The sequence below is a fragment of the Dama dama genome, chromosome 32 (genome assembly GCF_033118175.1).
Source record: "Dama dama isolate Ldn47 chromosome 32, ASM3311817v1, whole genome shotgun sequence".
Taxonomy (NCBI): Eukaryota; Metazoa; Chordata; class Mammalia; order Artiodactyla; family Cervidae; genus Dama; species Dama dama.
Window position 1 is genome coordinate 37,891,456 of NC_083712.1, and position 16,096 is coordinate 37,907,551.

General features: G+C 42.6%; 1 protein-coding gene across 1 annotated transcript in view; it reads left to right on the forward strand.

Annotated features, from left to right (window-relative positions):
- Positions 1-16,096, forward strand: part of KCNU1 (potassium calcium-activated channel subfamily U member 1) — a 144,794-nt gene that overhangs the window by 66,402 nt on the left and 62,296 nt on the right. Inside the window, exon 19 of the mRNA XM_061134852.1 lies at positions 8,811-8,919. Coding sequence (XP_060990835.1) covers positions 8,811-8,919 — 109 coding nt within the window. The remainder of the gene's footprint in view (positions 1-8,810; positions 8,920-16,096) is intronic.

Below are 16,096 nucleotides of genomic sequence, written 5' to 3' on the forward strand. Positions count from 1 at the left end.
GTTAGCCTCAGGTGTATAGTGAAGTGATTCAAACACACACACACACACACATACATTTTCAGATTCTTTTCTCATATAGGCTATTACAGAATATTGAGTATAGTTTCCTGTGCTGTACAGTAGGTCATCATTTTATCTATTTTATATATGGTAGTTTGTGTATGTTACTTTCAAATTCCTAATTTATCTCTCTTCCCCACCTTTCCCCTTTGGTATGTCTGTGACTCTATTTCGGTTTTGCAGGTAAGTTCATTTTTATCACTTTTTTCCCCCAGATTCTACCTATAAGTGATATCGTATGATATTTGTCTTTCACTTAGTGTGGTAATCTCTAGGCCCACCCAGGTTGCCGCACATGACATTATTCCATTCTTTTTGATGGCTGAGTAGTATTCCATTGTATATATTTACCACATCTTCTTTATACATCCTTCTATCAATAGATATTTAGCTTGCTTCCATGAGGAGTCTCTTATAAATAGTGCTGCTGTTAAGACTGGAGTGTGGATATCTCTTCAAATTATGGTTTTCTTTGGATATATGCCCAGGAGTGAGACTGGAGGATCCTGTGGTAGCTCTATGTTTCGTTTTTTAAGGAACGTCCATACTGTTCTCCATAGTGGCTGCACCGATCTACATTCCCACCAGCAGTGTAGGAGGGTTTGATTTTCTCCACACCCACTCCAGCATTTATTATTTGTAGGCTTTTTGATGATGGCCATTCTGACCAGTGTGGGGTGGTACCTTACTGTAGATTTCGCCCCTGGTCTTGAGGTCTACAAAGCCGCCTTTTCCTATTGTTGTTCAGTCTCTCAGTTGTGTCTGACTCTTTGTGACCCCATGGATGCCAGGCTTCCCTGTCCTTTGCTATCTCCCAGAGTTTGCTCAGATTCATGTCCATTGAGTCAGTGATGCCATCCTGTCATCTCATCCTCTGCCGCCCACTTCTCCTTCTGCCCTTAATCTTTCCCAGCATCAGGGTCTTTTCCAATGAGCTGGCTTGTCGCATCAGGTGGCCAAAGTATTGGAACTTCAGCTTCAGCATCAGTCCTTCCAGTGAGTCTTTGGGGTTGATTTCCTTTAGGATGGACTGGTTTGATCTCCTTGCAGTCCAAGGGACTCTCAAGAGTCTTCCTCAGCACCACAGTTCGAAAGCATCAAGTCTTTGGCACTCAGCCTTCTTTATGGTCCAACTCTCACATCCGTACATGGCACAACCTCCTATGCTCCTAGTCTTTTTATTCCTTATGTTCTTTTGGTCTCTTTACACTGTGATTTGTTTTAATTTTTTAAATAAATTGCCTTCTTTGCTGATTGCCTGCTAGACAATTTCCAGAGACTTTAAACAGACTTGTATGTGAGTGTGTTTGTTTCAATTTTCACTAGTTATTGTTGTTTCATGGAGCAGCAGGTTCATGGATCTTTTCTGCTTCCATTCCAGCCTAAAGGCTCTATCTTAATCCTGTCTATTTTCTCTGACTTTTTGGATTTTTTCTTGAAAGTCTTAGACAGTATTGGGCACAGAAAGAAACTATTCCTGCATCATTTCCTGAAATCTCTATTACCTGTGGAATTTGCAACTGAACACTTGAGTCTAAAGAACACTGTTAATTAAAAGGATTTCAAGAGCCTGTTTGGGATTCAAAAGTTAAACGTTGACTCTTTGGCCTTCTGTAACAATATGAATCATTCTTGAGGCAATGGTTGAGGCTGACTAAGTACAGAAACATCTGATTAAAGAGGTGTGAGTAAGGAAAAAAAAAATACATTGCTTATCATCTCATTATAGTATCTTTATCCCATATGAAAATTCAGCATGGTTTCATGAAGTAGACATATCCCTGTAAACACAGTGTACGAATCAAACTTTTGCAGATCAGTTATACACATATGCATGCAATGCTGCCAGTCATTTTACAAAACAAAAAAAGTGTTTTATAAATTAAATAACTTCCCCTTTATTTAGCTGTCTTTTAAGTGTGTTTTGTTATATTCTAAAGCAGGAAGTTAAGTGCTCTAGTATGAATTGGAGAGATTTTTGTGTAAAGAAAAGGGCTATGCCTTCATATTTGTAGATATGCCAAATTTCATCCACTTCTGTAACATGTAATTTACAGTGTCTAGGGAATCAGTACAACTTTCAGTTTATAATCTGATGTTTGATCTTCCCCAAAACATTTCATTCTTCTCATAATGAGATCATTTTTTTTTCTTCTTGCTCCCTACTATTCCTCCATCACCACTTCTACTGCATCCAGGACAATTCTCATAAATCTGGTACCAAGATTCTTAAATAACAGGCAGTGAGTGCGCTAGCTGTTCTTACTTCAGTCGGCCAGACGGTGGCAGCAGAATACCATTAAACACTCTGGCTGGCTGTTCAGGGGAGTGGACTTGAATTTGAGTATGAATCTGGAGAGTTAGTTCCAACCAAAAATGTGCCAGAAGAGGACATCACTGTAGAAGGCGACTACTAGGCCTTATATATTTAAAAATCATGATAATGTCTTGGAAATTCTCCCAGAGACTAAACTTTCTAAAAGGACTTAGGAAAGTACCAATAGATGACAAAAGAGAATATTTACTGACTTGAAGTTAGTACAGATTTCAGGTTGAATATTTTACATTTCAGAGTCAAATGAGGTGTATGACCAGCCCACTCCCATTGCAAAATTATCTCTGCATTGAGCTAATCAAGCTCATTGAGCCCCAGCAACTTCTTCAATCTCCTATGTGTGTGTGCGTGCTAAGTCACTTTAGTCGTGTCCAACTCTTTGTGGCCCTGACCCCTTGGACTGTAGCCCACCAGGCTTCTCTATCCAGGGGATTCTCCAGGCAAGAATACTGGAGTGGGTTGCTATGCCCTCGTCCAGGGCATCTTCCCGACCCAGGGATCGAACCCACATCTCTTATGTTTCCTGCATGGGCGCCACCTGGGAAGCCCTTCCACTTCCTGGACTCAATGAGAATTCAGAAGACTTGAATTCTGACCACAGCTGTGCCACCAGTTGGCTGTGGTTTAGAAGAGACACAGCAGCTTCTGGGATCTCAGCGTCCTCCTTTCCAAACGCAGCTGTCTTCATCACCACTACGGCCTTTTCAGTTCTGATGTTCTGTGATTTATAATCCCTCCTCCATTTTTTTTTTCCCTGAATAGAATCATACTGGAGGTTCTCCTCTTAAGTTCAAAATCCAACATTTGAGGGAGGCAGCAAGCCATGTGGTGGTTAAGAACGGCTTGGTTCTGCATTGATCACTTCTTAGCTGTGTGACTTGAAGCAAATTATTTAAGCTCTCAGCACGCTTTGGATTTCTGTAAATAATCTTTTGGTGATAATATTATATATCTCAGAGGGTTAAGTGAGAGTATTAGTACATAAAGAGTATACAAATTGAGTTTATTAATATACAAAGCATTAAAACCAGTTCCAATAGTAAGTACTATATATAAGGTAGGGGCTTCCCAGGTGGTGCTAGTGGCAAAGTAACCCACATGTCAATGCAGGAGATGGGGTTCAGTCCCTGGGTTGGGAAGATCCCCTGGAGGAGGGCATGGCAACCCACTCCAGTATTCTTCCCTGGAGAATCCCATGGGCAGAGGAGCCTGGTGGGCTACAGTCCAAACGGTCGCAAAGAGTCGGACGGACTGAAGCGACTTGGCACACACGCGCGTGCACACACACAGTAACAATCGCAGAACCCAGGGGAACACAAACTCAAAAAGAATCTCATTATTTTGCTCATCAATGAAATTCAGATGAAATAAGAATTGGCAGAGATGTCCTGGTAGGTTATACTTATTCAAACCCATTCCTCGGTGTCTTTTGGATTCAGAGCATGAAGATCGTGGTAGGACCAGCCCTCAGAGCAGGAAGAATCCTACGTAATTAGATAAGTTACTGGGCAGAAACTTTCCCAACCCCAGCTGTGCAGTTCACTGCCTGCCATTTCAGCACTGAATTCTCTTATTACCTAATTTTTTGAACGGTGGTCCTCAACCAGGGCAGGGAGGGGCACACAGGGTTCTCTGGATGAGATAGGGTGGAGAGAGGGGGGCCTTAGGAAAGTCGTGTCCAAACTCCCCTAATCGCCACCCCCTAGAGCTAATTTATATTCCTCCTTAAAATGTTAATGTTTGTGATGGAGTCCCCAAAAGGAGAGGGGAGTGATGAAGAGGAAATTGGAAAGAAGATGTGAGCGGAGCCAGGGACAGGCAGTGTGAGAGTGTTACTCCGTCATATCCGACTCTGTGCGACCCCATAGGCTATAGCCCGCCAGGCTCCTCTGTCCATGGAATTCTCCAGAGAAGAATATGGCCTTGGGTTGCCATGTCCTTCTCCAGGGGTTCTTCCCGACCCAGGGATCGAACCCGGGTCTTCTGCATTGCAGGCGATTCTTTACACTCGGAGCCGCCAGGGACGCCCCCAGCGGCAGGCAGAAATGATGAGAAATGTTTTGAACAGGAGGCGCTAACTTGAATTTGCCCTACTTCATAGTTTTCTTTAGATTTGGCCTTGGGTCGTTCTTTTCATCTGCATCCCGTACTAGTTTATCCATTTTAAGAAAGGAATCTGCCCAGCCAGTGTTCCCCAGGGATAAGCATTCCAAACCCAGAAGCCTGAGTTCTCACCCCTGTAATGAGTCAAGCAGCTCATCTCTCTAGCTTGGCTAACAGTTGTCCAAGCCCTCCGGCAGCACCAATGGCTGTGGGTAGGAGAGAGCACAGGTGTGCTTAAGTGACTCTTCGTCTCTAAAGCAGGGTCAGGGATCATATGTCCCCCCAGTTCCAGTAAAATGGAGAACAACCTGGTCCACCAAGACCACAGGCCAATATCTTGTGTTTCTGTGCTCATGACAGTCGCCATAGTTCTTGGGGCCAGTCCTGCAGTTGGCTGTAGGGCTCCCTTCCCTGTGGTCTTCCGTGTCCATCTCCACCTGCTCCGTGGCCCTCTCCATATTTCTTATCCCAATGATTACAACAGCATCCTTGCTTTTTTCCCTGTATCTAGCCTCTCTTCAAGCCAATCCATGCCACCTTTCATGGCTGTCATAATCTTCTTAAAGTTTTGATCATGAACAGATATATAAATAAAAAATCAACAGGTGGATGAATGTTATCCCTCCTTTTGCAAGAGGAAGGCATGGGCTTGATCACTTGTCATCCTGCTGCTGCAGCTCCTGAGAGCAGTGTTTCTTGTCTGGAAGACCTGGTATCACTTCTTAGGTGTGTCCCAACGACTAGCAGATTACGGGATTTTCTTTTTTTTTTTTTTTTTTTCTGTGTGTACATGTTCTTTATAATATTCTTTTTTTTTTCATTTATTTTTATTAGTTGGAGGCTAATTACTTTACAATATTGTAGTCATTTTGTCATACATTGACATGAATCAGCCATGGATTTACATGTATTCCCCATCCTGATCCTCCCTCCCACCTCCCTCTCCACCCGATTCCTCTGGGTCTTCCCAGTGCACCAGGCCCAAGCATTTGTCTCATGCATCCAGCCTGGGCTGGTGATCTGTTTCACCCTAGATAATATACATGTTTCAATGCTGTTCTCTCGAAACATCAGAATTTTCTAACAATGTACCTACTGAGTAGACTGGAGAAGATTCAGATTCAGCCAAATAATGCAGAAGTTATTTTCACTCATTGTGACTCTGGTAAGATTTGAGGGAGATAGAAAGGCGTAAAATGGTTGCTGTCAACATGGAAATCATGCATGGGGCATGTTTTAAAGGCAGTTCTATCATGGAGAACTGTTGACTGTCATTCTCAAGGAATCATTTCTTGAAGAAGAGAGAAAGATAATCAAGATGTTGGCCTTACATAGGGCTTTCATTTTTTTGTTCAGCCACCCACAGGTCTTGGATATCTTAGATGCCGTGTGTTTTTTGATGTCTAATGCTTATAAGGAAACTCTCTTTAAAATATCTATAGAGAAGAAGTCATAATAAGCCTTTAGTTTAGAGCATTAGGCAAAATTTTGTTTCATTTTCCCTTGCCTACAATATGAAAACATATTTTTTTCACATTGTCAGCTGTAGATAAATTAAAATATAAACAAATCAAGTGGTCAAACTTTCTTAGAAAATGAAATCAGAGAAAATTCAGTTGTTTGTCTACTGCCTTGAGAGAAGGGGAGTTTGCTTCCTAGTTTTATTTTATTCTGAGCCCTCCCCGCCTGAATGTCTGAAGCAGAGAAGAAACTGAGGAGAAAGGCAATAATAGATCGTTGCACATTCTTAACAGCCTCCTCTGGTAGAGAGGATACTTTCAGACTCTTTTTGAAATTCATTAGGATTACAGAATTTAGAGTTGAAGGGACCAAAGAGATCATGTGGACCAGTTGTTTCCCCTTCGGAGCCAGCAACACACAACCAGAGACTCCAACCATTTTCATGCAGACCGTGCCTTCCAGCCCCTACACCCATGCAGGAAGCTGCCAACATTATGCAAACCATTTACATATTCTAAGGAGAGATTTTATCAAGAAGGACACCAGGGAAGATTCAAAGCTTTATTTAACAGAAATTTCGAGAGCTCCATACCTAGTGCTCCAGAGAAGGCCATGGCACCCCACTCCAGTGCTCTTGCCTGGCGAATCCCATGGACGGAGTAGCCTGGTAGGTTGTGGTCCATGGGGTCACTTAGAGTCGGACACGACTGAGTGACTTCACTTTCACGCATTGGAGAAGGGAACGGCAACCCACTCCAGTATACTTGCCTGGAGAATCCCAGGGATGGGGGAGCCTGGTGGACTGCCGTCTATGGGGTTGCACAGAGTTGGACATGACTAAAGCACCTTAGCAGCAGCATGCCTAGTACTCACTGAAACCCCCTACCCCCCCCACCCCCCGCTACCTTTTTTTTAATACCTGGCACACATCCTCGGCTGGAGAGTGAGGCTCTGAGAAAGCTGAGACTTCCCGAAAGTTCCATTGTTCTCCAGCCAGTTTCGGCATGTTGCCTTTTACATTCCACAGCTCACTTTCTATCAGAAGCACTAAGCCGGCCAGCCTTTAAAGGCTGACAGTTGGTAAAACGCTAGTCCTCGCTTAGATATTTCTTCAGAAGTTCCCTTCCTAAGCCATTTTCCTGCCCAGGGCAAAAAAACTAACCATGGAATAAGGAAACATGAGTCAACCTCAAAACCCCATCAAAATTCCATATGTAAAGTGAAGGCTTTCTGAGGATTACAGGCAGGGAGCGATCTTATTCCAGACCTGGCCGTTAGCACACCTGTATGACGCAATTACTGCTGATTTAAGCCGACAGATCACATCTGCAAAGGATGTCCTTCTTCTTCCAAAAGTGTGTTTTGACTCAGTTGATATTTTCTGTAGATTAAAATGGCTCAGAAGGAATTACATCAAAAGAAAAGGGATAGTAGAATATTTCTGTGGCTCGTTCTGTCTGCCATTGTCCCAAACTTGATGAGCTACGGGCTTAAAGGATTGTCCCAGAGGAGCTCTGCATTCTGAGTAGTCTCTCAGTACAGGGAAAGTCTTAGATTTCTAGGAGGAAATGTGTATCTTTTCTCCACTTAGGTGGGCGGCCGCGGAGGAGTAGCCTTGATCGTTCTTTGACTTTGTCCATCTCCTTGATGACTTCTTCCCAGGCAATGTACCCCTCTCTGATCATCTGGCATTCGGGTTCAGGGAAGCAGATCATGCAGGGTTTTTGAATCGTGAAAGAAAAGCATTTAACTTCCAAAGCATCCTTTAGAATGCTACTTTTCATCACAGTACCAAGTGCCAATTCTTACTGAGCAAGCATGTCTTCCTAGCCCAGCGCTTTGAAAGGATTCCTAGGTTAAATCTCTGCTCTGGAATAAGAGGGGCATGATGGAATATCAACATGTAGGTGCAGGAAGGAGTCATGGTTCACATGTCAGGTTTTTGCTTTTTCCATCTCAAAGCAGCTTCCTGTGGCTCATCTAAAGACCACGTTTCACCCGTCCTTGCGTTCATCCTCCTCAATCACCCTTTGAAGCCCCATTCTCATCCCCATTTTGCAGATGAAAAAGTAATCTGCTTTTGTGTTGTTTCCAGATGGGGAAATTTACACATGTTCTGGGGACATATCCCGTGTAAGATCAAGGTCCTTCAAAGTTAAAATAAGAAAGGAAGGCTTGAAGGAAAAATGAAATAAAAGGAGGCAGAATTGGAGGACAATGAATTGCAGCCTGACCAGGATCTGGGGAGGGAGGAGGGGACTTGGCTGGGATCTTTTCTTAGAGCCTGTAGTGACTCTAGTGGCAAAGAACCCGCCTGCCAATGCAGGAGATGTAAGAGACACAGGTTCAATCCCTGGGTTGGGAAGATTCCCTGGAGGAGGGCATGGCAACCCACTCCAGTATTCTTGCCTGGAGAAGCCCATGGACAGAGGAGCCTGGCTGGATACAGTCCTTAGGGTTGCAAACAGTGGGACACGGCTGAAGCAACTTACCACGCACCTCATGACTGCAGACCGTGCTAGCAGCAAAAGGCTCCCCAAGGCTACACTCTTGGGTGAGATGGGAGGAGCGACGGATTACAAAGGTGCAGAATGGTTAAGAAAGTATGCAATGTGTGCTTATTTTAAACAGACCATGTGGTAGGAACACCTTCACAATCATTTTCGCCCACTCTTTAACTCTGCAGAAGAAAATGAAAGAGCTCTCTACAAACCATCCTCTTAGAACTAGACTATAGCTTGAAATTCTCACCCTCTCCCTAGTCAAGGATGTAGAGCTGTCTCAGTCAATAGGAATAGTCCAGAATGAAGGGGTATTATGCCAACTCACCAAGATGGCTCTGCCATTGCAGGGACAACGGTCATGGTGATGAGAGACAGCCAGGAGGAATACTGTGGACCCCGGGACTCCTACTCAGAAACACATATGAGCTTCTGTAGCGACTTGAGCGTTACCACCAAGTAAGCGCCTCAGGGAACCCTGGTTCCCTATCAGTTTTTAAGAATCGCTAGGCAGCAAAAATTTAACTTGAATTATTAGCTTTATCTGCTCCTATCGTGACTAATGCAATTGTTCCTCACCAACATGAATTCATCCCAGCTTCTCCCAATATCACTTAGCTAAACAAATATACCTGTCCCCGGCATTGTTCCAATCATTTTTACCAATGACAACCAAAGGTTATGCACCCAGTTTTCATTCAGATCACCCCTAAGTACTCTGGAAATGTGTGTCCGGGCAAGATTCCTGCTCTTTCCCAGTTTTTTTTCTATTATCAATCCAACCCTTATTTTTAGCAAATTGATGATGAGATTGCCTTTGGTTTTAGGTCTGCAAAATAGGGCCAATAAATTTTCCCTCCCCTACTCAAATTTCTACATCTCTTTAGTCCATGAAAACCCTGATTAAACCAAATTTAGGGTTGTAGGTGAAGAGTGCGTAATCTGTTTAGTTAATTTTTAAATAGAGGGTTGATGTAAAAGTTCTATCACCCCTGATTTTATTGTGAATAACTCTATAGTGTATTGGCAACGTTTCAACTTAGTGGCTGTAATATACCAGGAAAATCTTTCACGATTGAGAATTGTCATCGGCTGTGAATAGATATTACATTTTCTTCAGAGCAGAGAAATTGTGCTGTGGTGTTACACAGTGTGAAGGGCAAACACTGGTCTTAAGCTGTGTGATCTTGAGCAAGTTTCTTTACTTCTTGGTGTCTCAGTTCTGATTTAAATGAGTGTAACAGTGATGAAGACCCTGAGCTTCTTTGTAATGACTGAATGAGATGAGATATTTGAAACACTTTACTTGATTCCTGGCTGAGAGTAAGCATTCGATCCATGGTCCATATTATTGCAATGATCAGTTCTTATATCTGGGAAGGGGTATGAGATTGGGCTGCATAGGTGGTAGGTGCAGAGCTCTCCAAGGATGTGGATTTTGAAGTAAATCCTTGATCTTATTTTGCTGCAATCCACGTCTTTCTTTTAATGCATGAGGGGTCTGGTTTCTGTTTAATGGAGGGTTCTGGATAGATGGGTCTGGTTAACAGAGGTTTCGCTGTACCTGTCCAGCAGGTGAGGCAGACATCTGAGCCCCAAAGGGGCCGCCTCTCGGTGGTATGCTTTCTGAGAGGAATATAAAAGCCTAGAAATTATATTCTCTGTTCTGCTATTCTATTCTATTGCCTTTTATTCCAGGATTTTATGAAACCTAAGTGAGATAATCTACATGAAAGGATTACAGACTTTTTGGAGGAAAGATTCTATGGAATTTCAGGAGTTTTGCCTCACTCATATTCACAAGCTAGCAGTGGCATTTGTATATAGTTCTTGTCTTTTTTGGTCTCACCACGTGGCTTGCAGGATCTTAGTTCCCTGACCAGGGATGGAACTCAGGGCCATAGCAATGAAAGTGCAAAGTCCTAACCACTGGACTGCTGAGGAACTTCCCCTTTTTCCTTTAAAAATGGGTGGTAATGTACTATGCATTGAGTAGCTCTGTGTGCTAAGTAGGCCCTCTGCTGGGTGTGTTGTTAGATGCAGAAATCATGTTTCAACCCCCAGGCAACCTGGTTGGGTATACCAGATGAATTCAGATAAATTAATTTGAGGCCAAATAAGGCAGCATCCCTTCCAGGGCTACACTGATGATTCTGGCAAGAGATCAAGGAGGAAGAGGTCAGTGGGGACTGGGTGGATTGTTCCAGAGTGTTTCCTGTAGGAAGTGGGGTGGGACTGGGAGAAAGATAAGAGCATGGGATCTCGATTCCTGTGACAGACATGACATGGGCAAGTCGTGGGGAACACATGGAGCCCTCCGTGTCTGAGTAGCCTGGCTAGAAGTGGGAATGTATTTAGGAGTGAGGAACAATGTCTCAGATTTCTCAAGAACACACTCTTGGTTGTTGGTATTGCCCATGTGTGAATATATGTGTGTATGTTACATTTGTGTTAATACAAAGTTGTTCCAAAAACACAATTCCAATCTGAAAAGTGTTTTGTGACTGTAAAGACAACATATGAGACAACACATAAAATGCTCCAACTGTGTTTATGCTTTCACTTATTCTTTCTCTGTGATACGAAAGGATTGGCAAGTCATGGATAATGAGAACCCACAGAAAATTCAGTTTCAGCCACTGACTTTCACTGATTTTTCTCACCATTCTTTAACACGGCTGTAAGAACAGAATCACAGATGTTTCCCCATTGTCTTTAATTTCTTTGTTATCTGTGATAAATAAGGAAAAGGTGTAAAGCAGGCATCTAAAAGGAAAATTTTAACTAATCATTAGAGAAATGCAAATCAGAACTACAATGAGATATCAGCTCACACCAGTCAGAATGGCCATCAGCAAAAAATATACAAACAATTAATGCTAGAGAGTGTGTGGAGAAAATTGAACCCTCCTCCACTGTAGGTGGGAATTTAAATTGGCACAACCACTATGGAAAACAGTATGGTGAGTCCTTTAAAAACTAAAAATGGGACAACCATAAGGCCCAGCAATCCCACTCCTGGGCAACCAGGAGGAAACCATAATTCAAAAAGATACATGTACCCCAGTGTTCATCGCAGCACTATTCACAGTAATCAGGGCATGGAAGCAACCTAAATGTGCATCAACAAAGGAATGGATAAAAAAGATGCGGTACATATATACAATGGAATATTACTCAGCCATAAAAAGAATAAAATAATGCCATTTGCAGCAAATGGATGGACCTAGAGATTCCCATACTGAGTGAAGTCAGTCAGGCACAGAAAGACAAGTATCATATGATGTCACTTATATGTGGACTCTAAAAAAAAGGTTGCAAATGAACTTACTTACAAAACAGAAGTAGAGTCATGAATATAGAAGGGTATAAATTGGGACTGACATATACACACTATATGTAAAATATATGCAAAATAGGTGAACTGTAGGGAAAATGTTTTAATAAGGAGTGGATATATATATCCACACACACTCACACACACACACACACACACACATACATATATAACTGCTTTGCTTCTCTGTATGCCTGAAACTAACACATTATAAATCAACTAAACTACAATAATTTTTTTAAATTTTTAATTGGAGGATAATTTCTTTACCATGTAGTGTTGGTTTCTGCCACACATCAACACAAATCAGTCATAGGTATACATATGTCCCCAATTTTTCAAAAAGGAGAATTGGTCCACATGGCCTGGTCCATCTGCAGACTGGACCCATCAGCCCTCTATATGACTGGGGGTTCCTGATTACGTCTAAAAAAAGGTCAAGGATAGTGATAGTGTCCCATCCAGATTATCTCTAAAGAGGATGCTTAATCATCTTCCACCTCTTAATTAAAAAACAGGACAAATTCTCATGAATTACAGAGCTTAAGAAACTGATCAAAGCCATACTGCTGAACAGACGGCTATATGCATGTCGATAGATAAATGACATTTGTGGGTGAATTTTCTGTGATATTTCATCAAGGGAGTGGTCAACTCAGTTGATTGAAATCCAGCGTTAATGGGATCCACAACACATCTTGCTCCCACTTAGGACTACAAAATAGAGTGGGTTTTGTTTTCTGGTTTTGGGGGTTTTGTTGTGGTTCTTCTTTTTGTAGGGCAAAGATAATTCCAACCAGCAAAGTAGCAAACCTACGTCCACGAGTGGTAAAATAGACTTGATGGCTTAATAGAGATGAGTAGGCATTATTGGGGAAATAATATAAAATGTGTGATAGGTGCAACTTGTGATCCATTTTTGATGTGTTAGTAGTATTACATGCACATTTCCATAGTAGTATTACATGCACATTTCCAAAACAGCATACAGTTATTTATAGGTTTGCTGACAGTAGGCTTGGTGTTTTTAAAGATGGAATCTTCAGACCACCAGTGGGTTTTCTGGTAAGTTCAGAAAATACTATCTTCTATTCTTAGTCCTCGAGGCAGTTCAAACAGCCTTAACATACTCAAAAGTCATAGTCCAATATTTCATTGCATCCCTGGTGTCGTTCTTTCCCCACAGAAAAAGCAACAGTAAGCAATGTCATAAATAGCAGTTCAGATCTCAGACTAGCACACAAAAGTCCGTTTAATAGATGGTAGTTAAATATGGTTTGTTGAGCAAATAGACAAATACTAGTCGTGTTCTTCTGCGTCCTCGCAGGCGGATTCTTTATCAGTTAAGGTACCAGGGAAACTGGCCTTAAACCAAGGGGTCATGTGATTTGAGAAGGGGGAAGGTGAATATTTCCTCTTGTTTCTTTCAGGGTGAAAAGATGAGACCTCTGCACAATGTGGTGATAAATAGAAATGCATACCAATCCCTCTTGGGCTCCCTTTGCCTTCACCTCTGATTTCTTTCTGTGGCTACCCCACTTGGGTGAGCTTAGGAGAGTTCTGTCCATTCTGCTATTGAACCTGACAACTATGATGTCTGTGCATGCTCTGTCGTACCCTACTCTTCGCGACCCCATGGACTGTAGCCTGCCAGGCTCCTCCGTCCATGGGATTTCCCAGGCAAGAATACTGAAGTGGGGTGCCATTTCCTCCTCCAGGGGATCTTGCCAACTCAGGGATCAAACCCCATATTGACTATTCTCTGTCTCTATCAAAATCCACTTTTTCAGGAAAACTGGCTTTGACTGGATATTAGAAAGAAAACATTTGGATACAACTAATTCATATTGTTGCAGAAGGAAATGGCAATCCACTTATGTTGTGACTGACTAGTAGCAGAAAAACCACACTAAGTCAGTATTTTTAAAAGTTGGGTTTTGTAAACTCAAGTGGACACAGATAGATAGCTAATCATTGAAACAAGGAGAGGTAGAAATTTTCAAGCAGTGTGTGATGGATCTGGGTCGGGAGAGGAGGCCAATTCTAATGGAAAGATTTGTCTTCTTTGGGACTATCGGCCCTTCCGCAGAAGCCCTCCTTCTGGGCCTGCCTCATTCAAATCTTACACATGCTGTTGAAACCCAAATAAGTTTCCACACAACTTCCCTTTCCATTTTGTCTCTGTGAAACCTGTGGCTAAGGTCCTGTTAATGGTGTCAGCTTTGTCTTCATGCTCCCCATGTCTTTTTAGAGATATCAGAGGCCATGCATATTATTTTTTGTCCTTTTATCCAAACGTCCAGCCCAGGCTTAGCTCTTTAAGGCAAGTGAGCATTGCCCCAGGGCAGGCTTGAGCCCTACATCAGTTTCCTCATCTGCAAAGCAGAGATAACATTAGAACCGAATTGAAATGTTGTGAGGATTGTAGCAAGAATTGAGCAAGTGAAAAAGGGTTCCTATGCTGTGATTCTGCCCCTTCCCCCTCCCACTTCCCTCTGCCTTCATTTCTCTGGCTAGTAGATTTTCATGCTTTTGCAACTAGTTTCTTTCTCCTTCAAGGGGAGAGGGCTTGAAGTTTAAGATCTTCCCAGATTTCACGCACTGTCTATGGCCCACCAGCCATAGACCATCAGCTCAGCGGAGCTTGTCTTCAGGGTTTCCAGTGAAGGTCTGTGATGTGGTACTTCCCACGGGCACACTCAGTTTGCTTTGCCCAAGTCTGTTGGTTGCTCACCATGTCCCCTCCAGAACACTCTTTCCATGGAGGTTCCAGCTCCTTCCTTGGCACTTTCCCAGGGTCTTCCAGCTAATCCCACGGCAGCCTTCAGGTTCTGAGCAAATTATAGGCCATCAGGATGGCCAGTGCATACTCTGCCCACCATGGATCCTGGGATGTCTGTCCCTACAACTTTTCATTTTCAGGTACCATGCCCCCTACACACACACTCACACACACACTCACACACACACACACACACACACACACACACACACACACACTGATATTAGGAAAGAAAGCTGGGCCTTCCTCTCTTTCTAGTCTCAGCTGTTCACATTTATTGAATTCTGTGCTTCAGATGATCCAGACAGGAGAAACGCCATCTTTTAACCTCAGTGGTTTCTGAATTCCTACTGAGAACCAGCTTCCAGGGTCTTTCCAGGGGAAGGAGCTTGGATATGAATCACCATATGTGGTTCTTCTCTCTCCACACCTTGTCTGATCTTTCTGCAAAGCTAACCAAGTGAGATTATCTGAGTAGGTACTTTTTCCCCTTTTGTCCATATTAAGCTTTTAAAATAACTTTCCCTCTAGACAGGCACAGACTTCTCTGTTTACATAAAATATGGTCCATCACTGGTAAATCAGAATCATTCTTTGCTTCATTCCTTCATACATACTTATTGGGTATTCCCTTACTGTAGGATTTCACATCGCCTTCTAGAAATCTACGCCTGCTTAATACTGTGTAGCCAGCATTTCATCTCCCAGAATTACCTTTCTTCAGAGGCCAGGTTGCTCTTATGTTCCCAGTCCTCTGGTTTCCTGCCTTAAGTTTTAGAACCTCTGAAGATGCCTTCCTCATTTCAACTGATATTCGATTGATACACAGGAATCACTAGCAGGGGTGTATTTTGGCCATGAAGTTTAATGAGCAGCTTCATCAAGTCTCAATAAAAAGTTAAAAAAAAAAAAAACAGTGGTACAAATATATCTGTGTTCAATGATAGGTATAGATATTGGGGTAGGAGTAAAGATAGACACAGGCACATCTAGAAATGATATATTTAAGCAAATTAAAAGATACTTGCTCCTTGGAAGAAAAGTTATGACCAACCTAGATAGCATATTAAAAAGAAGAGATGTTACTTTGCCAACAAAGGTCCATCTAGTCAAAGCTATGGTTTTTCCAGTAGTCATGTTGTGAGAGTTGGACTATAAAGAAAGATGAGCATTGAAGAACTGATGCTTTTGAACTGTGGTGTTGGAGAAGACTCTTGAAGTGTCCCTTGGACTGCAAGGAGATCCAACCAGTCCATCCTAAAGGAGATCAGTCCTGGGTGTTCATGGGAAGGTCTGATGTTGAAGCTGAAACTCCAGTACTTTGGCCACCTGATGCGAAGAACCAACTCATTTGAAAAGACCCTGATGCTGGGAAAGATTGAGGGCAGGAGAAAGTGACAACAGAGGATGAGATGGTTAGATGGCATCACCGACTCAATGGACATGAGTTTGAGTAAACTCCGGGGGTTGGTGATGGACAGGAAAGCCTGGCATGCTGCCGTCCATGGGATCACAAA